The sequence below is a fragment of the Salminus brasiliensis genome, chromosome 11, assembly GCF_030463535.1.
Source record: "Salminus brasiliensis chromosome 11, fSalBra1.hap2, whole genome shotgun sequence".
NCBI lineage: Eukaryota > Metazoa > Chordata > Actinopteri > Characiformes > Bryconidae > Salminus > Salminus brasiliensis.
In genome coordinates this window covers 1,438,234-1,466,062 of record NC_132888.1, presented here as the reverse complement: position 1 = coordinate 1,466,062, position 27,829 = coordinate 1,438,234, and the positions used below count along the sequence as shown (strand labels likewise).

General features: G+C 45.0%; 1 protein-coding gene across 4 annotated transcripts in view; it reads left to right on the top strand.

Annotated features, from left to right (window-relative positions):
• Window positions 1-27,829, top strand: part of chd7 (chromodomain helicase DNA binding protein 7) — a 68,668-nt gene that overhangs the window by 17,040 nt on the left and 23,799 nt on the right. For all 4 annotated transcript variants that reach the window (XM_072691287.1, XM_072691290.1, XM_072691286.1 and 1 more), the window contains exons 2-15: window positions 202-2,189; window positions 8,545-8,972; window positions 18,510-18,639; window positions 20,739-20,870; window positions 21,026-21,091; window positions 22,479-22,534; window positions 23,608-23,722; window positions 24,777-24,860; window positions 25,334-25,471; window positions 25,609-25,730; window positions 25,987-26,230; window positions 26,351-26,527; window positions 26,890-27,033; window positions 27,326-27,599. In XM_072691287.1, coding sequence (XP_072547388.1) covers window positions 369-2,189; window positions 8,545-8,972; window positions 18,510-18,639; window positions 20,739-20,870; window positions 21,026-21,091; window positions 22,479-22,534; window positions 23,608-23,722; window positions 24,777-24,860; window positions 25,334-25,471; window positions 25,609-25,730; window positions 25,987-26,230; window positions 26,351-26,527; window positions 26,890-27,033; window positions 27,326-27,599 — 3,931 coding nt within the window. In that variant the 5' untranslated portion in view covers window positions 202-368. The remainder of the gene's footprint in view (window positions 1-201; window positions 2,190-8,544; window positions 8,973-18,509; window positions 18,640-20,738; window positions 20,871-21,025; window positions 21,092-22,478; window positions 22,535-23,607; window positions 23,723-24,776; window positions 24,861-25,333; window positions 25,472-25,608; window positions 25,731-25,986; window positions 26,231-26,350; window positions 26,528-26,889; window positions 27,034-27,325; window positions 27,600-27,829) is intronic.

Genomic DNA, 27,829 nt, shown 5'->3' with positions numbered 1-27,829 from the left:
AGTTACAACTGACTTAACTGAAGGGGTGGGTGGGTGGGGGTTCTGAAGCGAAAAGGCTCGCTGGTTCTTCACTGCACTTGGATCTCTCAACAGCTGTGCCTCAGTAGCTGAAAGTTTAATAAAGCACAGGCTGAAGTGGACGAAAGGGATGGTGCTCACCTAGGGCCTATGTTCTAATTCTCTCTTTCTCTCTTTTGGTAGGTCCCCTGTAACCTGACTTCGCCTGACGCTGCGTTCTCCGAGAGAATTAAGGAAATATGGAGTGACATGCTGCAGATTAGTTAGCGGATTAGCAGCTTTGAGGACATCCACCTCTGCGTGAGCACACATTCCCCTGTCCTGTTGCACAGTCGGTCCGGCGTGCTGCCATGGCCGACCCAGGCATGATGAGCCTCTTCGGAGACGAGAACCTGTTCTCCGACGGGCTCGATAGTCTGGGAGACTGTGGCTTTCCCCAAGGCCAGACAAATCCCATGAGCCAGCAGATGACCCACGAGCACCAAGGCTATGGGCAGCTCCCCTCGTCTCTTCACCTTTCGACGCCTGCTGTGGCCGGGCAGCCCAAGCTTGGCCACCACTTTGATCATTTTGGTCAGTATGAGCAACACAAGATGCATTCAATGGAGCAGCAAGGGGGCCGGATGATGGGAAACGGTCCGGTCAATGGCATGTCGTCCCCTCACTCGCGGTACCACGCTGCCCCGGTGGCCCACAGCGGAGGACCCGGAACTCCTGGAGGGCACCACGTCTACCCAGGTGCACAAGGAGATGGGCGAGGCCAGTCGTTCCCGGATGGTGGAGGTGCCTGGGGCCCTCAGGCCATGCAGGTACCCGAACAGGGTCGACCCCCATTCCAGCAACAGCCGGCACAGCCACCTTCTCATCAGCATGGCCCTGCAGGACCTCAGGGCCATGGCCATCAAATGGGACCCTACATGGGGCACAGCGACTACAACATGCAAGGTCACAACCAGACGCAAACTCCTCCAAGAATGAACCACTTCCCCCAAGGCATGCCTCAGGAGGCAAACCGTTTTATGGGTCACGTGGGATTACCGCAGAATCCCAACATGGCAGGACCTGCCATGCGCCTTCCAGCGCAAGCACCTCAGCAACATCAGCAGCCCGGTCAGCAGTTCCTTCACCGAACGCCCCAAGGCTCTGTGCATCCAGACTCCGTGGCCGGCCACGGCTCACCGTTCCCTCAGAGTCCGTCTAGGCAGCCGCAACAACAGCAGCAGCAGCCACCGCAGCAGCAGCAAGTCATGGGAGGAAGACCCCACCAGAACATGGGATTTAATATGAACAACCAGCCGGTCTCCAGCAACACTGTAAACAGCTCAGGGCAGTATCCTCCCTATCCTCCATACGGCAACCTTAATCAGGGATTAGCCAACACTTCAGGGATGAGTCCCAACATGAGCCTTACCACCAGCAGCAACAGCAACCCCAGTGCTCCTGTGGCCCAGGTGCAGCGCTACCCGGGCCCTGGGGGGCCCCAGCGGTACCCCGCACCTGGGGCCCAGCAGGGACCAATGCACCAGCAGCCCCTTCACGTGAACCAAATGACCCCCCAGCCTATGCATCCAGCGCAGAACCAACCCTCGACCCAGCCGAAAATGCAGCAGCAGCACCTTGCCCCTCCGCCTCAGGGATCTTACGGTTCTCCCCCTTCCATGTCGCCCATGAGGAACATGGCCACCCCTGCGGGCACTCCTCCACCCCAGCAGGGGCGCCCTCCTAGTGCAGGCCTGGGACCAGACATGGGTGGATTCCCTGGCGTTCCGCACCAACCCCAGGGTCCAATGGCCCACCCGCAGAGGGGGCCAGCCCAACAGCATCCACACCCCCAGCAGCACCCTCATCCGCAGCAGCACCCACACCCTCCCCCTACACAGATGTACGCAGCCTTGTCACCCAACCACAGGGGCGCGGGTGCTCAAGGAAGGCCAACCAACCACGCAGATGCACAGGCCCCGCTCTCGCAGCAAGCACCCCGGCCCGGGCAGCAGCTGCAGACGCCCGCGATGCCTTTCCAACAGCTGCAGCAGGTGCGAACCTCTCCGGCTCTACCAGCCACACAGGCGCACCTGGCAGCGCACCACCAGGGCTCCCCACCGCCTCAGCAGGGCGGCTGGGTCCCCACGCACCAGTCACCTCCACCGTGCCACCAAGTGCCTCACATACAGGTCAGTGGAGCTTCACTGATGCAGTTCTTTATCTCTCATGAGCCAAGTCTGTTGCCATTAGAATAGGAATCTCCTAAAGGAATGCCTAATGCCAGGCGAGGGCTAGAGGAGTGTAAAGCCCCCCCAGGATTGAGCTGTGGAATGATAGTGCTCCGTCCAATACTTTTGGAATGGGGTGAGGTGATTATCATCCCAACACCCCATCCCACCTCACTAACTCATTCAGCAACAAGAGCAGTAAAATCCTTATAGCAGTGCTCCTCCAAAATCTAGTAGAATACCCTCTTCCCTGCACAGTAGAGTTGGTCTTCATACCTTTTGATTGAGTCAGAAGAAATGAATAAGCAGGTGTCCCAACACTTTTGTCTTTTTAGTGTAAGTTTCAGCTTTAAGTCGGTTAGATGATGGAGTTTCCTGCCCTATTAGGCCGGTAGGTGTGTAGGGATGTGTGTGGAGTTGGAAAGTCTTTTAGTCTGCAGGTGGGTGGTGGAAGGTGTTTGAGGGTTCCACAGTGGCGTGTTAGCGGAGCCCCTGCGGGTGAAGGGGGAGTATGGGGGTTTTGGGGGTGTGGGAGGGAAATGGATTTTTACAGCTGTTTATTTCCTCTTTGCTGCATATCCTGGCCCTCCCCGAGACACAGGCGCCACTGCACTAATCACACACACATACACGCACACACACAAACCGCTCCCACCTCCTATGAAGGGGAAATGCTCCCTTCCTGCTCTCTCTAAGCATCTCTCTCCTCCCCCGTCTGCACTCCTTCCGCTCTTGCTCTTTCTCTCCCCCTCTTCTATTCTTCTCTCTCCTCTCTCGCTTACCCTCTGTGTCTCCTTTACTCCTACCCACTTTCCCCTGTTCGTTCTCTCTCTCTCTCTCGCCCATTCTTTCCCCTCTTCCTCTCGTTCTTTTTCAGTCTTGCTCTCTCATATCTGTCTCACACACTAACTCTTTCTTTGTCTCAATCTAGGTCTCTCTGTCTGTCTATGTCTATCTATCTAGCTTTCCGTCTAGCTCTCTCCCCTCTCAGAGGACTCATGCGTGAGTTAATGGCGTTCAGCAGGATGTGTCCTGTAGGGCGGGTGGAGGAGGGGGGCTGGTGGTGAGGCAGCTCTCGATCGCCCCGGCTCAGTGTGGGTCACGTGATCTCCGGGCCATTAGCTTGTTTTGCACTGAGAGGCTCTTTCTCTGGTGACCCATTCACACACAGTGGCACTGTGAGTGCAGCATGGCTGGCCAGAGCCGAGCTCTGCTGCTGGTTTTACCCCAGTATTACTGCTGTAGTGAGCACTGAAAACGCAGCAGGGCCTGGTGGGGGGCTGTGGTGATGCTTTTTTTTTTTTTTTTTTTTTTTTTTGGTAGGTTTTAGATATAATGGGGTCCTGGTTATAAACTTTGGTGGGTGACATTTAGGATGTCAGTATTAATTTGTCTTACCTCACATCTGACCTAGATGTGAAGCAGTGTTGGTCGCTTCAGTGCATCTCCGTCTCTGACTGTGGGCTAGTAAGCCGTCGTTTCTTTTGTCTGCCTCACAAAGTGCCTGAAGCCATCAGATCGTTTTCTTGTCCTTAAAAAGAAAAAAAAAAGACTTTAAGCCCCTCCCTCTTCCTCCTCCTGCTTTCTCATGTGGTAGGGTTAATAGCCACCTTCAGACCAGCTGTGGTGGTGTTTAATTATTGAGGTTTGGTTGTCTCGTTGTGGCGCTACTGCAGCTTTAGGCAAATATTTGGTTAGGGATATGTTCTCCATTCATGTTCAATACAGATTAGTCTGTGTTCTCAGGAGTGAACACAGGCTTCATACAGCCCCCTCCCAGCTCATCACTGTTTTAATAGTACAGTGATTTTTGATGAGGTTGGGCTCTTTTACACTTGGAATACAGTAGAAGTGTTATTAAATCAAACTAAAAATCACTTCACTTTTAGGGTGTTCACAAGAGGCGGTTCGTACCCGTTCACTTAATTTTAATTGTTTTATTTTTATTGTGAATGCTCCATTCTGAGCCCGATTGCTGTTTTTGCCACAGTTCTGGTCTTGGAAAACTTCTGAGCATGCCTAGTCCATGCTTCAAACTTGGGCAGGGCTCACAGATCATGTAGCAAGTCTACTAAGCATGCAGTCCAAAATCCACCCCAGGATCTTGTTCCAACTGCCTGGATGGATCTGCTGCAGTTTTGTTCATTTCAGAACAATTGCCTGAATAGTACGCCAAATGTTTGTGGACAACCCTTCTTGCTTTGTTGCACCCATTGCTGACAGATGTGCAAGGCCCATTGATGTTCATTAAGTGTCCCACCTCACAATTTATGGAACTTGACGGATCTGCTGCTAATGTTTTGAAGTCTTGGTGCCGGGTACCACAGCACACCTTCAGAGGTCTTGGGCAGTCCATGCCTTAAATGCTCAGATCTGCTATGGCAGCACAAGGGGAACAACTCAAGATAAGGCATGGTTCTAATGTTGTGGCTGATTTGGTGTATAGACTGTATAAAGTAAAGAACCGTACATTCAAAGAACAGTTGAAGAACCTTTTATTTTAAGGGCTATTGGGTTACAGTGGTGTCCTCGTGAAGTACTGAGACGTTCTGATGGGAAATAAATGAGGCTGACTCTTCAGTAGACTGGGGGTTTCTCTACTGGAACAGACTCTCTATTGTGGCTTCTGCAGCACCAGTTAAATGGGTACCAAGCGTAGCTGTTCACAGCCACGAACACACATCCTCGCTGTTCACGGAAGCTGTAATGGCAAAGACCGAAATGAATGGAGAAGAGGCTTGGCTAATACATTTTTCCGATATTCTTGTCCTCTCACTTGGACCTCTTTTCTAGCTGTAGAACAGTGCTCCACCTCAAAAATACTGTTCATAATTCAGCTGGACCCTAGTTCTAGGCAGTTCTGAAGGTTTCATGTTTTCATTGTCCCAATATCGCACAATCGGATGCGCGTCTGGGTAGACTTCAGCCCATTCTTTACTAAATGAACTTGTTACAGATCTGATTAGACTGTTACTTTTGTTTAATGGTAGGTAAGGGAGCTATAATGAACATAAAATAAGCAGTGAAATGGGACAGGTATGGGTACAGATATAATCATGTACTAAGGTACTTGCGCTATATGGACAAAAGTATTGGGACACCTGCTTGTTCATCGCTTTTGTCAACCTCAAGGGTGTTTGAGTTCCTCCTGCTTAACTGTCTCTACTGTCCAAGGAAGGAAGGCTTTGCTGTGAGGATTTGAGGGAAAAGAGCAATGAATTCTGGATGTTAAATGGGCACCACCTGACCATATCTCCAACTCATCCCAAAAGTATTGGATGGTGAACCATTCATCATCCCAGAGAACACTTTATCCACTGCTCCACAGCTGGTCCGGAGTCCTGATGTATTGGCCGTACTTCTACAGGGCCCTGACAAGCAGTGTGTGCATTTGCACATCTATGTCAGCAATTGGTGCGACTTAAACTAGCTGAATGTTCATTAGAAAGGGTGTCCACAAACATTTGGGCGTGTGTATATAATTTTCCCAGACTTCATAAAAACACGGTCTTCCGTACCCAGCAAATGTCTGTTTGTCATGTCTTATACTAAAGCTAAAAATCCATGTTGTGAAACCCTCGGTAGCTCCTATATGCTAAAACGAGCTGATAAAATGGGTCATTAGTGTAGAAACAAGGAGGTGGTTTTAATTAAGTGGCTGCTTGGCATATACAGTTTAAGAGTGGAGCAGCAAATGATGCAGGATTAGGTTGTACGGCCCTGTAAACGTAGAGCCATCTGCGCCATTTGCACAATGTGCACAGACAGCATTACTTAAAAAAAAAAAAAAAAAAAGTGGACCTGGCCGGACCCTCTTTCAGAAGGGAATTCAACATTCACGTGAGTGATCCTGGTGTTAAATCTCAGAACTCTGGTGAATGTGGTTCTCCACTGCAGTCAGTGTTGAAAGTCTGCAGTAACCCCATTATAAATAAGAAGCCTGTTTAGATCCTCTCTCTCTGATGGAAGAGGGCTGAAGTTCGAGCCGTGAATCTTTTGAGATAGCGTTTAGATGAGGTTTGGCCCAGCGCAAAGGAGCCAAGAGTCATCAGATGAATTGGGTGTTAGCTCATCGCTGGTTTTCACTTTGCGGGAGGGGGGTGGTGGTGGTGGAGAGCGCCTCTCTTCCTCTCCTTCAGGGAGTATTTAGCTCTCGGCGCGAGCACTTTGCCTGCTAGATTAACTGACACGTCAGTCTCCCCGTCGGAGAGATGAAACTTTATATCAAGCATATCGCATTCTGGACGGAGGCTGTCAAATTAGAAATTCAGAGAGCGCGTGCGTAGGGCCCATTGTCATTCATGCAATTGATTATTGGGGAGGCTTGGCAAGAGACGAGACATTTATCCGTTAAGGCAGAGGCAGCATCCTCCCCTCCGGTCCAGCTGGTCTAATGACTAGGCTGGGTGTTGGGTGTTTTCTGTGACCTTGCGATTGTTTTCGCATGCATATTGCACCCTATTCCCCTCTTTTAGTTCGTTACAGGAAATTTGCATTTAACCACCACAGTGGTGTGGTTTTGAGACACCTATCTTAAAGCAATAGTGTGCCATGCAGTACAGGGACATCTTACAGTAGAAGGTAAACTTTATTTTGTAGAGCACATTTAATACAACAGCCTCCAACCACACAAGTGCTGTGTGTTTAATATGACATAATGTGAAAACGTAAAACATTAAATGTCGATAAAATATAACGTTAAACCAAAACAGTACTTAAAATGCCAGAGTAAAATAAGTCTAGACTTGGACTGCACAAGACGGAGCAGACCTGAAATTCAGTTCCTTGGTTCTGCAGCTGAAAAGACACCCTTCAGCTTCAGGCTGGTTACTGTTGGTGGTTTCTCGAGTGGAGACCTTGAAGCTGAGCCTGTGAAAGCCTTAAAAACAAAAGAACTGTGGACTGTGTAGGATGATGTGTGTTTAGAATAGTCCCACCAGTTTATACTGAATAGCGTACCTTGGTGTGTAATAAGCATTTTTGTTAAGGGCTTAAGCGGAGTTTGTGAAGGGATTGTTAAATGACCAGAAATCAGAAAACCAAAAGGTTTCCATGCTGTTCTATTGAATAGCAATGAAAGGTTGCCACTGTGGTGTTCTCAGTGTGCACACATGTATGTAGATTAACACAATGTGGAGTTGTGCTGGCAGTGTGTTAGGATGTGGTGTTTGATTGGCCCACATAAATGAATTGGATGAGCTAGTTGGTTTTTAGCTTGTCGTATTCAAAGCTTGAAGGTTCTGCATTGAGCATTCACGGTGGGACAGTACCAACCAGGGACCAACCAGCCACACCAGGTCCCACTGATGGGACTGTAGTGGCGAAAGTGCTGATATAGGGCCATTTTGGGCCGTTGATTTTTCTGGTGACTATTCCTGTTAACACTGCAAAGATCTATTACAATTTTGCGATGATGTGCCGCCATGCTGGAAAGTCTGTTCCCAGAATTCTCCTTCCAAGTCCCGAAAAAGCTCTGACTGGAGGCGAGGATGTTTAAGATGCATGTGCCTTGCGAGAGTTGTGGCATATTGCGGTAAATTTTGCTGATGTCCATAAACGCCTTCTACCCCACCCTTCCTTTCCTTTTTAAAGTATAGATATAATTTATTAGTGCCATAATGCCTTGGGCCCATCTGCTGCTGGGCCTCTGGGCAGCTGGACACTCTGCACAGCTGCCACCGTGTTTCCTGTCAGTCTGTCTCCGCTGTAGACTGTAGGAATCGGTGGGTCTAATGCTGCTGCAGGAAAGACGCAGAGAGAAAAGAGTCTGCTGATGGTGTTTCTGCAGGAGTAAGGAAAAGCTAGGTGTCCAGCTATTTATCTTGTTTTCTTTCCCTAAGTAACTAAATATTTCAGCCCCAAGAGTACTGATCTGATGCCAACATTTGTTTATGCCATTTTCATGATATCATATTAACAGTGGCACTGTACAGGCCTGTTCGGAAACCTATTTAACATGGATAACTGGGCCATTGTTCCAAATGTTTGAGCTCTAGAACCCTAATCCTGTGCAAACACCTATTCGGTAAAGACTGATGGATGTTGGTTATAAGGTATTGGAGTGATGCTTGTAGTGACCAGCACAGGAGTGGCTAATAAAGCAGATTGGAAAACCCTGCAGGTCAAAACGCAAGCTGATGCCGTCAGGGGAAGACTTCAGTATTGTTAGAAAATAGTGCTGCTTCTGGTCCCCTATTCATGCTTTTCTAGAATTCATACATGGAGGCTAATAAATTTAATGACCTGTTTTCCATTAAAGTGAAATTGTCCTGTCCATTTTGCAATGCTAACTGGTATTCTCCCTTCTCAATGGCAGCATTCCCCATCAGACCCCTCTTCAGAGATGACCGAATCCAGCAAGACACCTGCCTCAGGCCAGAACCCTCAGCCAGGCAGCTGTGACGCACAACAGATGGAGAGTGAGCAGAAGCCAAAAAAGAAGAAGAAGAAGAAAGCTAAGGTGAGCGACGACCCAGAAGGGAAACACGAGGTCAATAAGCTGGATGCAGGAGGAGGCTTGGGGGAAGATGGAGAGACTGGGCTGTGCCCCACTGAGCAGTCTCCTGTTGAGAAAAAGAGCAAAAAGAGACCAAAGGAGAAGGAGGCCAAGGAACCGAAAGAGCCCAAGACTCCAAAAACACCGAAAACTCCCAAAACACCCAAAGAACCTAAGGAACCTAAAGAACCTAAAGAGAAGAAGCCCAAGGCCACCACTCCTAAGCCGAAGAGCGCCAAGAAACCCAGGTATGCCGTTAATATTTTCACATGCTGTATCTCTGAGAACAGGAGAGTATTTCCTGATTCAGAACCACAACTGTTCTTAATTTGAAGTGTGGGAGTGTGGTGGTTGAAGGTTGGTTGTCATGCTTTGGAGACCTGAACTGGGACAAAAAGCATATGTACACACAGTTTTGTGACCTTAAAGTTCGTAAAGAGCCACAAACTGGTCTTTGGTTTTATCTTATATTTTTTTTAAGCGATCTGTTTTTCAGCGACCAGTTCGACGGAGGCGCTGATCGTCATGTGATCATCCGGTTCACTGAACCGTAGATATGTTTTCTAGGTCGTCTGGTACTGTCTAGTAGTGTCTGTGGTGGCTGCATGGTTGTCTCCAGCCAACAGACCAAACGTGTGGCTAATAGCAGTAAAAGTGCTTTGTTTGTCTTTTAAATCACTCATTTTGTAGGTCTTATGCTCTGTTCCGATCTTCAGCAAACCTAGCATTATCCCAGCCTCAGTCAACCGCAGGAGCCAGCCGATGAGCTGTGTAATATAAAATACCTGTGTATCAATACAGGTAGTGATGTTGGATGTTCTGGAATACACAGGCCACTGCTTGCTCTGGTCTGTATCGGTTGGAGTTTGAATACTTGGAGCGTTTCTCCTTGGTTTGGTTTGTTTTCACACAGGAGGAAAATCCAAGCTTACCAAAATGCACTTCAGCAACGCATGTGGGAACGTTTTCTTATTGGTCAGTCCTATCTGGGGCGGAGTGGGAAGGAAAGTACAGAAAGAAGGTCCTGTGTTCTGGACTAGTGCGGATTTCTGTACAGTTTAACACTGAGGTGGCATCTGTTCCTAGCTGTAGTAATGATCAGTAGACCAGGTTAACACCTGCCTAATGGTTGGATCGAATGGCATTCTGATCACATTCTTCCCTCAAACCGTACCAGAGTTTGTTTGGGACTGGTGCAGTTGTTTGTCTGCATCAGAGTGCCGTAACTGTATTCACACCTGCCCAAACAAATCGCACCATAGAGTGAAAACGAACTAGAGTCCGATTTGACCAGACTAAAAGGTGCAGGTGTGAAAGCGCTGTAGAGTCAGCTAAACTTTATGTTCTTTGGTGGTTCTTTTAAGGGTTTGAGTTGAACTCCTGAATTACCTCTTCCTTTGATCTTTTTGCTCTTCCTCCCAAATGGAGACTAGCCTATAATTTTATTATAGTATATGGACGTATAGCCTCCACCCAATAGAGGGGAGGGAGGAAAAAAAACAATTAGCAGTTAGCCTAAGCGTCCCTTTTTGCCCCCACACTGATGAAGGTGGTAATATGAGCTTGCTGAGGAATGTGTAACCCCCACCACCATGCCCCTCCTCTTGTAGCCCTGCCACTCCACCGCTCCTTTCATCTCAAGGAAGAGGGTGGGACCAAAGAGAGCAGTCGGCGGTGCCTCTGCAGCACGAAGCCAGAGCAGTAGGTCATCTCAAGGGGGAGGGGTGTGTGTGTGTGTGTGTGTGTGTGTGTGTGTGTGTGTGTGTGTGTGTGTGTGTGTGTGTGTGTGTGTGTGTGTGTGTGTGTGTGAGTGAGAGTGAGGGGCATGGGGGAAGGGTTTCTCTCCATTCAAAATGGCACATAATGGTAGTTAGTCCATCAGGCTGTGTCATTAATCATGCCGCCCTGGATTGGACCAGATCTCCTCTAGTGTTGGATGTTCTGGGGGTTGAACCTCCGTTCTCCAGCACCCCCCCCTTCCCCTAAAAGTGGGCTACTAGGCCGAATCCACATGGCACACAGTCACACGTGACTAGCCTTTGTCATTCGGTCTCACCCCCACTTGCCATTTCTCAAAGCTGCGAATACCTCCCTAGCCCTCTTATCAGTTTCCTTCTAACCCATTACTGGTCTGTGCTGTTTACACCAGACCAGCAAACCAATGCTTACACACATTCAAATATCACATTTAACCCAAATTTGCAGGTGTTTGGGCACATATAACCCAAATTTATTGAGTTTAACCACCTAAAACCACATGTAAGCAAATTTTAAACAAACATGAAGAAATGTGGGCGCCTTTAGCCTGAATTTGAAGAGTTATAACCATGTAATCTAAATTTAAGCACATTTGAGTCAACTGTAATTGCACTTAAATCAAATTTAAGGATATGTGAACTTAACCCACATTTAAACACCTTTTTAAATCCACCACCGATTTAACACATTTATTCCAGGAGGACTTGAACAAAAGGGGCAACAAGATTTGGAGTAGTTTTGATTTTCAAAGGCCGTCTGACCTTGCTTTTGTTGGCTTTCTTATCCAGCGGGAAGGTAAAACTATAAATAGTCATTCTGCCTTGTATGGGACCACACCCAGGGGTTACATACGAGTGTGCGCACGTTTTGTTTTTGTACACGCAGCCATCAAACACTTCCCAGTCTCCTTCCGCCACCATAAGTGTGTGCGTGTGTCTCTGTCCCCTAGTGAGAAGACTAAAGTGTTTTGCAATGCAAATACACTTCTCTCATCCTCAATTCATTGGCAGGTTCCCAAGCAACTACAGCAAATCCCCCGTTTTAGTCACTGAGACCTTTTTATTTTTTTTTATTTACCCCTTCTCCTCACAACTCAAGTACCTACCCCGGTGTGCAGCCATTGGCTCTACAGGCCCTCCGATCTGATCTGGCGTTGACGCAGAAGCACAGGTTATCTCATAAGTACATCCTGTACACTCAGAACTGCTAAACCACAACAGTGGTGGTTGCATAGGAAGTGCAGCAACACGTGTGTTGTGTGTATGAGTAAGAGTGAGTGAGCGAGCGAGACGGCGAGTGCATTGCACTTTTAGCTCTGTGGACCCACATGCCTGGTTGCGCTCGCTCAAGCCTGGCTGATTATTTGTCCTCAAACAAGCGCCATTAGCTCCTCCTTCCCACCTCCACCTCCTTCTCCAGCAGAAGTAGTTTCATGTGACATTGAACCTCAAAGACAATGCGTTGTAAAGAGTGAACACTCAGCATCTAACCAGCCAACTCTTTCACCCTCCCTTTTTTATTTATTTATTTTTTTTTTATAAAAGATGTGTCCTTCCCTGCCTAGCAGGCATATCGTCCCACCAGGGGTTGGTTAGGAGATTTAACGTCTTATGAGATTGTTTTCCAGCTTTGGAGATCAGACACTGCCTTCTCCTTGGAAGAACCAAAGGAAGAGCCAGAGCAGTCAAGTCAATAAATTAGTCTAACGCTCCAGCTAACACTACCTACACTATATAGACAAAAGTATTAGGACACCTGCTCACTGTGGTTCGTCTAAAATGAAGGGTATTAAAGTTATAATATAAGTTGTATATGAAAGTACTGTACTATATTGCAAAAGCATTGCTGTGAGCATTTGATTGCATCATTCAATGACGAGAGCGTTAGGGAGTTCCGGATGTTAGATGATCACCACTCCACCTCATCCCAAAAGTATTGGATGGAGCACCACTATCTTTTCGCTGCTCCACAGCTTAATGGTGGGGACTTTATACCCCTTTAGCCCATGCCTGGCATTAGGCAGCATGCTGCCAATAGGTTTTTAACTGTTCTGTTAACAGTACTTCTCTACAGGAACTAGACAAGCTGTGTCTGGATTTGTACATTAAATGCATTAATTAGAAGGTGTCCACAAACATTTGGACAAGTAGTGTATGTCGTTCACTCTGTGCAGGCCATGAGGGAGAGAAAGGGGGGAAGAGAGGGGGCGCGTTCATACCACTAAACTTCTAAACACCATCAAAGCTTGGTATGCGAAAGACAAAGAGCAGTGCACCCAACCCAACCCCCTTGACACAGGACGCATATGAAAGGGCCGTCGGCTGAGCAGGCATTGTTTAGAAAGATGATGATGAAAGTTGGTTCAGCAGCCACCAGCACCTCAGGAGCAAGTCGTGCAGTGTTCACTTTCGTTTTTGAAGGAGATCGCAGATATGAGGCGTGCAGAGTTGCAGAGCAGCTTGTTGTGGTAATTTTTTAAGTTTGTGGTTTTCTGCCTGTACCCCTCGTTCACGAGACGGCAGAGCCTTAAAATAACCACCTGATCACTACTTCTAGTAACAGAGCAGTACTGAGTTGTTAAAGCAGCATTATGTAGCATTTTACCTTAAAATAACGGCGTCAAGTTCACTGTGATGCTCCACTGACCAGTAACGGGTAGAGTAGTCTACATAGCATGGCGCTATGTCCAAGTGTTTGGCCACCCCCCCCAAATAATGCATTCAGGCTTTAGGTAAATTGCACCCATTGCTAACTCAGATGTGCAAATGCACACACAGCTTGTCTAGTCCCTGTAGTGAAGTACTGCCAATAGAATAGGACACTCTGGAGCAGATCAATATGAACTTATTGGCACCATGCTGCCTAATGCCAGGCGTGGGCTAGAGGTGTATAAAGCCCCCTTGCATTGAGCTGTGGGACTGTGTTCTCTGGAATGATCGTGGAGCGCCGTCTAATGCTTTTGGGATGTCACTGAATTGATTGATTTCAGAAGAAAATGAAAAAGCAGCTGGTCCAATACCTTTGTCCTTGATGTGCATAAAGTCAGACTTGAGTGTTGAGCAGGTAGGAAGTGTGCAAGCGAGAGTGTGGCGAGGAAGGAGGTGGTGATGGCATTGCACCGTGGGCCGTCTGAGCAAGGTCACCGGTGCTGTGGAATCACTCAATTACTCCCCATCACTGACAAGGCAGGTTTATTAACCAGGCCTCTACTGAGATTAGGACACACACTCGCGCACACACGACCAATATCCATTTTTAGAAGCCTTGCTCACAAAATTTAAATACTGTAGGACTGGGAGAGGGAACCACGAGTAATGTACATGAGGTGACTAATAGGGAGAACAGCATTGGTCATTCCTACTCCACATCCCAAAAGTACTGGATGGAGCTCCACCGTCCATCATTCCAGAGAACACAGTTCCTGCACTGCTCCACAGCTCCTCAATGCCAGAGAGTTCTATTCTATTGGCAGTGCTTCTCTACAGTGACTAGTGCAATGAGTGCAACGTAAAGTAGCTGAATGCATTCATTAGATGTCCACAAATATTTGGACAGTGTGCGTGTATACATCTACACACTGCTCTTTAACTCATTATCAAGCTCTCTCGGTGACCGTAGCCCACCCTCTCCCCTGTGTCCTGTATCTTTCCTCGTCTCTCTGGCTCTCGCGCTCTCTTGCACTCTCATATCTAGTGAGGCATTTCCCCTCCTTTAATTCAGTGACATTTTTGAGCAGTTGTGTTCCCACGCCCTGTTGATTCCCAGATGATAACTGGACTTCATAATCACTTGATAGTCATGAACACACACCAAGTGCAGGATTGTGTGCCCTTATGGTGACCTTGTTTTGGTTTGGAGAATGCAGATAGCAAATGGTTGATATTGTCAGTCTCGCAATAATTCTAATTTGTCATTTTTCACTGACAATATACAGAACTTGGATTCATTGTCAGAATTTGATTAAGAATTGACCAATGGAAAAGCTCCAGAATGACTAGGAATAAAATCTTTTTACATTGATTTGGAAGTTTTTCGTTGACACCCATCTTTATTTTTATACACCCAAGAAAGTGCTCTGGTAGTGTCAGATTTGTGAACAATATTCCCACACATTTAGATATTTGTCAGTTTCAGTCTCCTAGCCACACAATAACATGTTTTTTGGTCACAGAAACTGTTCTGAAAGGTGAAGATTTTTAAAAACTGTCCCAAAGCATGCATTTTCCATCTCGGATGCCTCCTTACTTCCCATATAGTGAACTACGCAAAACACAAAACTACAGCGTCTAAATTCAGATGGCCCTAGATTTCAGATTTCCACATGAGAATAAATGTAAACTCTGTTCTGTTAGATATGATGCTGTATTAAGATTTGGAATCCACAATTTTCTTTTGAATAGTACACTATGCAAACACACTAGTAGTGTGTAATTTGGAATTAAACCTTTTTTTGAGGTCATTCTTTGGGGTACAGTCGCCCCATACAGTCTCCCAGCTTGTCAACAAATGCATGTGTACAGCTATTTGGTGTGATCTGTAATTTTAATTACACTCCTCAGCTTTAGGGGGCAGCGCTACAGTTCCTGGTCTGTTTCTCCTCAAAAACCCAGCACAAGAATGAATGGTAGAAATTTGTGAGCAAAGGTTTCTGGACCCCTCTTGAATCATTATGCTGCTTCACATTTGCTTGCTTCAACACACTTGAAGCCATGTGGAATACCAAAGCAACCTCCCAACAATGGCCTAGAACCCTCCTGGGATAGCACAGCAACCACATGGCACACATCTTAAAAATCTTAGTGAACCCCCTGGCTGTACAGCTTGATGCCTGTGGGATTCCTGTCGAAAGTCTTTGCACTCCTCATATAGTGTTGATGCTAGCACACTATCAGAACCCTGGCAATCATGTGGGATACCAAAGTAACCTTCTGGCAGCACCCTAGGAATCACCTGGGATACCTTGGCAACTGCTTGGCAACATTTGTGGACCTCCTGGCTATTTAGCATGATCCCTTTGGGGACCAGCAGATCCACCTAAGGATGCGAAGTGGTTTAAGTGGCTGCTGTGGTATCACAAGTGGCTTCTTGGCGTCAAGACAGTCATGACGTTGGTACATAAACAGAATTAGGTGTGTTATAGCTACATGCTGGTGTGTGTGATGACTGAGCTAAATTGAGTTCAGTGGTCAGGTGTTGAGCAGCCTCTTCCTGCAGTGCCACCCCACCCCACATCTCCTAGCTTGTGTGTTTACGTTTTCTCTCGTGCGATGGCGACTGAAAAAGAGCTAAGGGGTGTAAACAGTTCTGTGTGTGTAAGAGAGCAGCTGCTGTTGGAGCTGTGTGTGTGTGTGTGTGTGTGTGTGTGTGTGTGTGTGTGTGTGTGTGTGTGTGTGTGTGTGTGTTTGGGGGAGGTGGGGGTGGGTCCAGTTGAGGATGAGTCATCTCACCGGCAACGGCAGGTGTCCCATTAACCCCCTGGCCCTCTCCTTGTGTGTGTGTGTGGAGCAGCGGGGCTCATGGAAATCGGCACTGGGCCGTGTGTCCTGCCCCCTACCCCTGCCTGCACTCCCTCCTAATGCCAATTAGACCCTCTAGCTCTGTCTCTTACAGACACAGCACATCCTGCAGACTCTTGCATGCTCCCAGTAAAGCTGGGTGATCCGCTCACACGATCAATTATCAGTATTTAACTGGACAAACAGTAAAACAGTGATCATGATTGTAAATGCAATAAAGTATTTTACATTAGATTATAAAATATGATCTGCACCAACAGTGTAAATAATTGCCTAAGTGCTTAAACAGAGTACCACAAAAATACCACAGTAATATCGAGAAAATGTCTTTCATTAAAAATTCAACATTGGATGCAAATTTCAAAAATAGCTTTCCAAGTAGTCATGTAGCTCTTTTTCTATGCCATCCAACTAAGCAGCACTAATTAAACACTCTTTAGTAAAGTGTGCAGTTTGTCACTGTAAGTACTGACTTTTGTGTACTTAGGCGTATTGTATATTATGATGCTCATATTGGCCACCCCTGCGATACGTTACAGTACAACACTGATATTAGGCTGTGTAAATATCGATATACTGAAATTGCAATGTTTTGCGATACTGTGTTGATTTTCAATCACTGTTGATTTTTACATGTAAATGTTTCAGATAGCAGTTTATTTTGTATTGTGGCATCTCAGACTTTCCGATTTCATTGTTCTGATTGGGTAGGAAGTAAACTTTTACTCATATTTTAAGCAAGTGTTGCTTCTGTATTCTGATGCGTGTTGTATCTCCACGTTCTTGAATAGTGTGCTTAATTTCACTACAATACGATGTACCGACACCTGTAGTGTTGTGATACTTGTCTGGGTGTATTGCCCACTCTTATTGCCACATATAGAGAGCTTTACTCTGCCTTTAGCAGTGAGGGAGGGTGAATTCTACACTAGTGCAGAGTCTCTCGCCCTTTAGAGCTTTGAACTGCTCCCTGACCGCTGTGATTATTCAGAAAGGTCAGGCCACCGAAAGCAGCGAGTGCGCCGTCCCCTCGCCCCTCCTCTCGCTCTTCATGCTCTCGTAGCTCTTGCCATTTTTTTTTTTTTTTTTTCTATCAGTTTTTTTCTTCTTCCTTTTGTGCTTCTTTTTTCTTTCTTCCTTTCTTTTCTGGCTGTGTTTGCTGAACGGTGACAGTATGAAACCCAAAGCCACAGAGCCAGCCTTGCTGCTGCAGGTGCTAGAGAGCGAGAGAGAGGGAGAGAGAGACTCTGACTGAGGCAAGCAGATGGCTTTAGCCAGTGGCGTCCAGCCAGAGGAACAGGTGCGGGTCACGTGACCGCCGGTTACCAGGGCGATTTGATTGCTCTTGGCGTGCGAATGAAAGGAGAGGGGGGCCCTGAGCGCCGAGAGCGCGCCGGAGCCTCCAGGGTATCCAGTAATCTGTGGCGGGGACAGGGCTGCACTCGGAACTGGAAGTGGAGTTTCGGATCGCCGGCTCCACTACACTCTTTATCGCTCCACCCCCAAAACGGCTCTCTAGCTCTCGCACACTCTCTCGCTCTCCATCTCTGTCTTTGCCCCCTCCCCTAATACTGACACCAGATGAGCCACTTTAACCCCTAGAACCTTTAGTCTTCTTCATTAATGAAATAAGTCTTAATTTTAGGACCTCCTAAATGATTCTGCTGAATCTACTACAAGTGATTCAGTAGCAGCTATAGGGGATTCAGTATATTGGTTCCCTTTGTAATGTGAGTGATTCATTAGCCGCTATGCGCTTTACCATCTGCTATAAGTGATTTGGTAACTTTACTTCTAAAAGGGAGTCAGTAACTGCTATAAATGATTCACTATTCATATATTTTAACCATTGTCTATATAATGATTCAGTACTTGCTTTAAATGATTGAGTGTCTACTGTAAATTATTCACTACATAATGATTCTGTATCCACTAAGTGATTCAGTAACTGCTATAAGTGGTTGAGCATCTGCTTTAAGTTATGTATCTGCCAAGTGATTCAGAGGCTGCTGAAAAATGATTCAATGTATATCAGGGATTTGGTATAGGCTATAATGGATTCCTCATCTATAAGGGTTTTGTAGCTGCTACAAGAGATTCAGTAAATATTCTAAATGATTCGGCATCTGCTGTAAATGATTTGGTTTCTGCTATAAAATATGGTAGCTGCTGTATGATTCAGTTGGTGCTGTGAATGATTCAGTATATTCTATATCAAAATGATCTGCTGTAAATGATTTTGTATCTCTTGGAATGAATCAGTATTTGCTATAAATGATGTAGCAGCTACTGAATTTAGAGCAAATGTGGGATCATCTATAGCACACTGAATCATTTATACTCCATTCTAAAAGTGATTTAGTATTTCAGATTTTTAAGGGTGGGCTGAGTAGTTTGGTTGGTTTTGGTATTTGTCATGTGGTAAATGTGGCGTTTGGACAGAAGTGTGGACTGTGAACTTTGCCTCTGCTCGCCGTTGTGTACACTAACGGCCTCAATATCCCTTCACAGTGCTAAAAAGTCTGACACGGAGAGCACCACCAAGAAGGACGGCAAGCGCAAGAGGGAGTCCTCGATCACATCTGACACTGAGAAAACTCCTCCCCCGTCACCAGAGGAAGAGGATGATGACGGTGTCCAGGTAACTGAAGCTTATCAAAGTGTTATTGAAGTCACATTTGGTAGATTACTTAATTACCAGTGTAATGGATACACAACACTACATACTATATTCAATAAAAGCTCAGACAGTTCAGTTGTCTCGTGTTAGCGGGTTAAATGGACCTGGTGTTTTTAGTTGTGTAATATCTCTACATATTTATCTTCATTCTCCTGCACCTTTCTGGTCCACTGTGACTTCGTTGCACCTCGTTTTGGACGACTGCCTAGGTGCCATTCTGGTTGTGGCCTGCTGTGCTCCACCGCCCCGTTAGGCAGCGGCAGGACCAGCCAATTCAGACCATCTGCAGTTTTCTGTTCTGGACTAAATCTTGGGCGAGCTCACCGATTGGCTGCTTTCCTTTGTTTTGTGGATGAGACATTGTCAACATGGCTGCCACACATGGCCGGTGTGGATGTAGCCGTGCTTAGAAAGGGGGCTGTGTTTTGAGTCGGCCATGTTGTGTTAAAGAAAATGTGCTTTGCCAGATTGCTCTGTGGATGTGAGGTCCTCTGAAAAAGGCCTTGTTTTAGCAGGGAGGTTTGACTGGCTTTAGATTCTATTCCTTTTGTGAACTGGTCAGCATGATTAGTCTTACTTAGTATTTAGTAGTGTTTATATGTTCAGTAAAACTCTAATATTAAAATACGTTCCTACAGAAAGTGGTGGAGGTTCTCAATCATTGTTCATCATTAGAACATCTCATGGAGTCTAGTGTTATTTAGAGTTCTCCTCAGATCAACACCTGGTTTGGTGGTAAATCAGGGCTTAATGATGGTAAATCAGGTGAGCTGCTGCTGCTGCTGATGGAGTTGAACACATCGTCCACGCTGTGCTGGCTGGACTGGGGGGCGTCCAGGAGAAACCTGGAGGAACAGAGCTCTGTTCTTCAGACTAGCTCACTGATATAAAGGGAGTTATTAAAGAAAGATATAAAATATTTATCAGGAGAAGAGGTGCTTTAAAAGATTCTTTGATCAGTGCCATATTAGAGCCATTTCTGGTTCCATAAAGAACTGGTTGTAGTAGAGGTGTCTGTGTGGAATTTTCAACTGGTGAAGAAATTTTACGTTAGACCTTATGTTAAAGTTCTCCACAATCATTATCCACATCTATTACAGATATAGTTATTTTATACAACATGAGAGGTTCTTCTATGGCATCGCTCAAAGAACTGTAGCTTTTTTAGGTGCTTGTCTGAGGTGAACTACTTTAACTAACGGCAGCTTGTTGTAAAGTGCAGTAGTTTTAAGAGGAACTATTGATGTATTTGAAGGTTAAATATTACTTTTAGAAAAGGGAATCTGTGCACGGTATTAGTCCATATGGCAACATTATATTTTACTATACCGTGAACCTTATTATGAGTTTCATGAGTATTGTCTGAGGCTACTGCTACCTGTCTACAGGCTAGTTGCAAGTCATTTATTACAAGTATTGCATGTTCTTTAACAAGCTGAGTACAGGTATAAAATGCACTGAACAGATTTCTCACCATTTTCAGAGAAGAAAACCAGTCAGTTGATTAATGGAAAATAATTATCAGAATAATCTATAATATAAATTATTAGCTAAATAGTCGTTTGTATATTTTATAGGGTGACCTTTTACATATCCTTCCCTTTTTTAAATGGATAAGTAGTAGTAAGGCTTTTTGTTTAGTGAAAGTTTCTTTATGGGTCATTGTACCTGATCAATCACAGAAAATCAGCTTTACAGCATCACAGTATACAGCATTTCACAACTCCTACCATCATTCTGTTAAAATCTCATAGTTGCAACTAGTGTAGACTTTGATGGGCTATACTGCTGGAATATGTATCTTAAATAATTCTTAGTTTGTATATTTTTATGCACTGTTCTTTGCTAGCTATGGTCGTTCCTTTTCACAAGGGTCTGCAGCGTATGGTACATATTAGAGGCAATGGAATAAAAATGTAACGATGACCTAATTGCAAAGATCTCTGCGAACACCATTTCCCAAAGCTCTCGCCTCTCAGTTAACTAGGTGTTACTTACTGACCGTAACATCTTGAATATGTGCTACTTGACCATTTGTGTTTGTATTTGCGTGCCCATAGAAAAGACGCTCAAGCCGGCAGGTGAAGAGAAAACGCTACACTGAAGACCTGGAGTTTAGGATCTCTGACGAAGACGATGATGGAGACGATTCTCCAGGACCCAAATCTCCCTCAACTACTTCAGAACAGACGGTCAGTACCACAAGCTGTTTTGGTGGTGGTGAGTGATGGAGTCACCACAGCGGAGGTGGAAAATTGCTGATGTAAACAGCTGTTTGTTGCTGTGCTGGAGGCATGTTTCCTCACTGATTTATCACTGTCACTTTGTGTGTGTGTGTGTTTTGTAGGAGGTGCCTGATGCAGAGGGCCCTGTTGTGGAGAAGATTATGGGAATGCGTATGGTAAAGAAACAGGTGAGTGTTGAGTCGGGCATCACTGATGTTTACATGTTTGACGGCGGCCCCCAAACCTCCACATGTGCCTGCAGTAAGAGCTGCTACTCTCTGAGAAAGCTAACCCATAAGAACCCAGACCCGGTTTTGAATATTAGTTCAGAATAATTAGTTTAAATAATTGAGAAGTTTGTTAGTGTGTTTCTTGTTGTCGCATGAGGTTAAAATCTAAAAAGGTAATTTTAGAACTATTGTCTAGGAATGGGGTCAAAACTGGCTATATGGAATAAATGTGTGTGAATGGTTAAATGGAATTGGAACCGAGCCCTTAGGAACACAAAATACACAATGTATGCTGGTTTTGGCTTGAGCACTAATCAAGCATGCTGGCATGTTGTTAAAGAGGTCACATTTAAGCACACACAACCTGTCCTGGGACGTGTCCAGCATATTCAGTATGCCACTTGGGGACATGAGTTAAAGTTGAAGGAGCTTTTTTAAATACTAAATGGTTATTAAATGATTGGTAATTGGGTATAATAGAATAATTACCGAATAATAAACCCAGGAACCGATGTGGTGTGCTACCTTGAAGACCAGCATCTGCTCATCTTCAGAGCTGAGAAACTCTAGGCCTAGAGTGTGTAATGTTGAGAAGCTCAAAGAGGAAGTAGATTTTATTCCACTCTAAAGGCAAAAATACAAGTCCTGTAATGAATTCCAGTGTTTCTGCTCCACGGCTGCTGTACGGTAATAGAATTGTGAGCTGCCTGGTGACACATACGGAGTGTGAGAACCTCCTCTTGGGGCGATTACTCTCCGCTTTAGCAGGAACCGTGCAGAATGCAATGCTACTACCTTTCAGAGCGGTGCTGCGAGTCCTCCAGCCAAAAATAATACACCCGGCACACGCGGCTCTCAGTAGCGCAGCTGCAAATGGGCTCCCGCCCGAGGAAATGGTAGGTTTTGGCGTCTGGCGTAGAGCTGTGGTTTTGGCAGGAAGCCAGGCCCGGGTCAGCTCCCTGCGAGCGGAGCTGTGTGTGCGGTGGAGGGCTGAAGTGATTCATGACTCATGACTCAGGCACACCGCACTGCTCTTCACTGAGAGACTGGGAACTTTTTTTTTTATTATTCTTTTTTTTTTTTTTCCTCGTCTCACTCATTGTCGTTCTGCTTTCGTCTCGGGGCGGTGCAGATGACGGCAAAATTACGCGTGCCAAGAAAACGAGAACTCCTCGTTTCGTCACAGGAAGCGTGCAGAGGAGGAAAATTACAAAAAAAGGCTCTCCCTCTGCAGCAGTGATTTGTAGGCTCTTATAGACTCCTAAAAGTTGTAAGTTAAACAAACACTGAACCTCGACTGCATTAAAACCTAATCAATCCCTTCTGCTCTTCCTTTATTTTACAGCTGGAGTCTGGAGATGAAGTGGAGGTTCAGGAATTTTACGTCAAATTTAAGAGTTTGTGAGTATCTCTGAAACATGTACCCTAATGCAGTTTATGAACATTTACTGATTATTTTAAAAGCTTTCAAATCTATAATCTTATTAAAGCCTTTTAGGCAGGCGAACACCCTCATCTCAGCCACTTTTCTGCGTCTTTCTTAATCTTCAATCTTACTTTTAATTGAAGATGTTAATTATTGTTTACTTTGAAAGTGGGCATGCTGTGCCTGGTGGACACTTTTGCATAGTTTACAGCTTAATGTAGCTGCCTTGAGGCACTTATCAGATTTAAACTTTTATTTTAATTGTATGATTGTGTTTACAGACAAAATCTGTTACAGCAGGCTCACTGTGTACTTTTACAATAAATTAAAAGTAAAAGTATTAAGTAAAATGTTTGTTAAAAATCAGGTTTCTCAGCTGCTGTAACTGTAACTTCTCTAACAGGCATGTTTTGTAAAAGTTTAGTTCATTTGATTGAGCTCTGGCTTGTCACAAGCATTTGAGTCAGGGGTGGCCAAAGTGTGCAGGGTGGGGTGAAGGCAGTAACAGTAACTTTACAATATTTGCAATTAAAACATGGGGAAAAAAGTAAATACTTGCTTAATGCATGTAACAGCAATTTACTTAAATTCATGATTTTAAAAAGAAATGCTGATTGTGTTTATAAAAATGTGTGTTCTGTTACACCAATAACTTTTTAAAATCAAATCTATCACTATTTTGCCTAGAAATTTGTCTTGTTGACAGGCTGTTCATGTCTAGTCTGCACCAACACGATTTAAAATGAGAAGGAATAAATAAAAAATACTGTAAATATCTCAAGTGGAAGAAAAAACAATAAAATCAATTAGAATGGAATATAGGATTGTGTACATCTGAGGATTTGCAAATTGGCTATTTACAAATCTGTAGATTTGGTTTCTTACCAGCAAAGAACAAACGCATTTATATGCATAGCTCTGTCCCCACGCTGCCAGCCTGTAAGACCTGCACTCACTGTTCCCTCGTCTAAAGCCTGACGTCTGTTAGCCATCCATGTTTAGTTTGTTTACATTAAAACAAACTTTGGCTCTGTGTGCTGTTGTTTAGCTCCTACCTGCACTGCCGCTGGGCGGACATCGAGGATCTGGAGAAGGACAAGAGAATCCACCAGAAGGTCAAAAGGTTCAAAGCCAAACAGGCACTCAACAACTTCCTTAATGAGGTCAGTACCCGCCCTCTATATCCCGGTTTGTCCTCCATTTTGTTTTTCCCTCCCACCCCCCCTGTTTTACAGCTTAAGCTGATAATGGTGGCAGTATGTAGTCATGCACTGTTGCATATGTTTATGGTTTTTGAGCAGACAATAAAACGAAGCACTTCATGGCCTTATCTTCTGTGTTCCTGCTACTGAGGCAAATGAGGATACCTATTGATTGCTCTCATGATCATACTACGTCCCGAATGAAAGGGCTGTAGTGTAAAGGGGAACTGAACGAGATATGCATTCTGTACATTTAAGTTGGGGTATGTTAATTTCCTAGGAGTTTGTCTTTGTGAACACAGGGTTGTATTAATTATTCAGGGCTCTCACTTGCCCTGAAAAACCTGGAAAATGGACCATTTGAACAGGTGTGGAAACTCCTGGGAAATGAGAATGGGAAAATTTAGCTTTTGAACCACTAAGATTGCCAAGTTTAGCTGCAGGTGCCCTTAGTTATTGGGCAAGGCTGCATTATGTGGACAGATAGACGAGCATAGTGTCTTACAGTGTTTATAAGTGAAGACTCAAGTAAACAAATGCTGTCATTGGTTAATAGGACACTTCTAACCACACATGCCTAACACTGTAAGGCTGTGTTGGTCATTTTTTTAAATGAAACCATCGTTTTAGAGGGGTATAAATCTTGAAAATATTTGCATGTAGTGCTGGGTGTTAAATAGTAAGTTTGTTCATGAAAGTCCATGGAAAATGTTTTCCTTAAGAACCGAGATTATACGATATACTGGGGTGGGTAAATTAATCACTGTATTTAGAGATTTTCATGGTATGTAATATTAATGCCATGTAGTGTTGCTGTTGCTGCCCTTCATTGAATTAAACAGGGCTGATTACGCTCTGTATATGCTAACAAAATGGTTATGGTCAAATGCACATGTTGAGTGCATTGTATCAGGTGGGATGTACGAAGGGTATTGAATATTTAGCGTGTGAAATCCGCATACCTTCAAAGTGTGCTGCATTTAACAATTACTCTACCTCTGCTTCTCACTCCAAGATGGATGATGAACCTTTCAACCCAGACTATGTGGAGGTGGATAGGGTTCTGGATGTGTCTGAGAGCACAGATGAAAATGGAGAGGTGTGTAGCAGTTGTATTTTGTTTTCTTGTTTATTTTGTTTTCTTTTTGTTTCTGATGAATTGTAAAGCAAATGTGCAACAGATGCTTAGAGGATGACCCCTCTTGTTGTGAACCATTTTAAAAAGTTAGTGTTCTGCCAGTCTGCAGTCTAAAAAAAATAAATAAATAAACATTGCAATGGATTTTTTTTCACTCATAGTTCTCAGCAAAGTATTGCGACATTGTCTCGATTCATAGTGTTTTTTTTTAATGAATAGCTAACATGTACAGATTGGCAGCATGCAGTGGTAACTTTTTCCAGTCCAGTTTTCTTTATTTTATCTTAAACAATATATTGTTTTGATAACAATCACAACAGATTGTGGTATCCTAAATGGTAACCCCTGTCTCGGGATGCATACCGTATCGCCAGGTTTTTGCCAATACACAGTCCTACTGAGAGTTGGGTTCTAACTCTCTCTGTCCTCCTCAGACGGTCACTCTGTACCTGGTGAAGTGGTGTTCTTTGCCCTATGAGGACAGCACGTGGGAGCTGAAGGCTGACATTGACCAGAGCAAGATCGAGGACTTTGAGAGAGTGATGGCGCGAGAGCCGGACTCGAAGCGAGTGGTGAGGACTGGCACTCTGCTCCGTCTCTTTGTTTTCTCTTCTGAGTGTCGAGAGCGCAAGAGAGGGGGCAAAGGGAAAAGGGCCACGTTCTTGCGGTTGCTGAAAACCACTAACGGGAATTGTTTTATTTGAAACAGGAGCGACCTCCCGCCAGCGACTGGCAGAAATCCGAGAGTTCCAGGGAATATAAAAACGGCAACGCACTCAGGGAATACCAGCTGGAAGGAGTCAACTGGCTGCTCTTCAACTGGTATAACACGTATGTATGCAATTACTCTACCGTCCAGCTGCACTGCTTCTCACCCTCATAAACACAGGCCGTAAGGCCACAAGTTACACCAACACGTTCCCTCGTTTTTTTTAAGGCTGCCGTTCCTTCTGTTTAAATTAAGGGATTTTAATGAACTGCTTTAATCCCCACTTAAGCGGTGTTCCTTTTGGCAGGCACTAAATGAAGCATTATTATTTATTTATTTATATTAATTTTCCTCCACTCTTTCCTTTTTCAATTTCAGACGAAACTGTATATTAGCTGACGAAATGGGTCTGGGAAAAACTATCCAGTCAATCACCTTCCTCTATGAGATCTACCTGAAGGGCATCCACGGTCCATTCCTGGTTATTGCACCTCTCTCCACCATACCAAACTGGGAACGTGAGTTCAGGACATGGACCGAGCTCAACGTGGTCGTCTACCATGGCAGCCAGGCCAGCCGAAGGACCATCCAGGCGTATGAGATGAACTACAGGGATGCACAGGTAAAAACCTTCACTTTTCTTTTGTTTAACATTTAATGTTTTTTAAACTGTTTTTGGATATCTGTGCGTTTCTGTTGAGTCACTTCTGTTGAGTCACGTCGTTTTGCCCTCCTCTCCTAGGGTCGTGTGATAAAGGGAGCCTACAAATTCCATGCCATCATCACCACATTCGAGATGATCCTCACCGACTGCCCAGAGCTTCGCAGCGTTCCCTGGCGCTGTGTGATTATTGATGAGGCTCATCGTCTGAAGAACAGGAACTGCAAACTGCTGGAGGGGCTCAAAATGATGGACATGGTTGGTTCTTTGCTGGTTCTCCATACAGTTTAGAAGCTGTGAATGCCTCTTACAGATGTGTAACGCTAGCTCTAGTTATAAGGGCCCCAATACCAAATGGTTCTGATGAGGGCGAGTTGAGAGAAACCTTTCATGTTTGGAGTGTTGTACCAATTAGAGTAACCAAAATGGCAGCTTTTACTAATCTTTGTCCTGCCAAGCTTGGAGGTGGGGGACTAGCTGTGGGACCGTTGGCTGTGGAGCTCAGGAGGTGCTGGATTTGGGGCTTTGATTAATGGGTTGCAGATGACACTTCTATTGAATTTTGTATTCACTTGGGGCGGTGGGTCGTGATTTTTAACGAGCCTTTTCATCTCTTACAGGAACACAAAGTCCTGTTGACAGGAACGCCACTGCAGAACACTGTGGAGGAACTCTTCAGTTTGCTCAACTTTTTGGAGCCAGAACGATTCCCCTCAGAGACCACCTTCATGCAGGAGTTTGGAGATCTCAAAACTGAGGAACAGGTGCGACTTTCATCAGCTCTTCATCTTTCACTTACTGTTTTGCTGCCTACAGAGACAGCAGATTTACCTTTTGGTTTTATAGCTAAACCTGTTACAGATAATGCAAATGCTACATTAGTGTTAATAAAAGCTCAGCATAAATAAAAAATATTGGTTATTTTTATTTTTCAGCAAAGATGTAACAGCACTTAAATACTAAGTTCTTATTTTACTTGCATAAACAATCCTTAACGTCAATCTGACCTTATTTACCATGCGTATTTGACTCAAGTGGTGGGTTTTGCTTGTTCAGGTGCAAAAGCTGCAGGGCATTCTGAAGCCCATGATGCTGCGACGACTCAAAGAGGATGTGGAGAAGAACCTGGCCCCAAAAGAGGAAACCATTATCGAGGTGGAGCTCACAAACGTGCAGAAGAAATACTACCGTGCTATTCTTGAGAAAAACTTTGCCTTCCTGTCCAAGAGCGGAGGTGGCAGTGCAGGAGGCGGAGGCTCTAGTGTCCCCAACCTGCTGAATACCATGATGGAGCTAAGAAAGTGCTGTAATCATCCCTACCTCATCAATGGTGAGGCCACACAGTCATCTTTAAAAAGAAAAAAGAGAAAAAAAGTGGGAGTTGTCAATCGTTGTTAAACTGATACACTGGTCATCCATAACATCAAAAACCACTGCCATGTGAAGTAAATAACACTGACTAATATATCCAATCAGATCAATGAGTGAGAGTCAGTTCTTGAAGGTGATGAAGCAGGAAACGGACAAGCATAAGAATCTGAGACACTTTGACAAGAACCA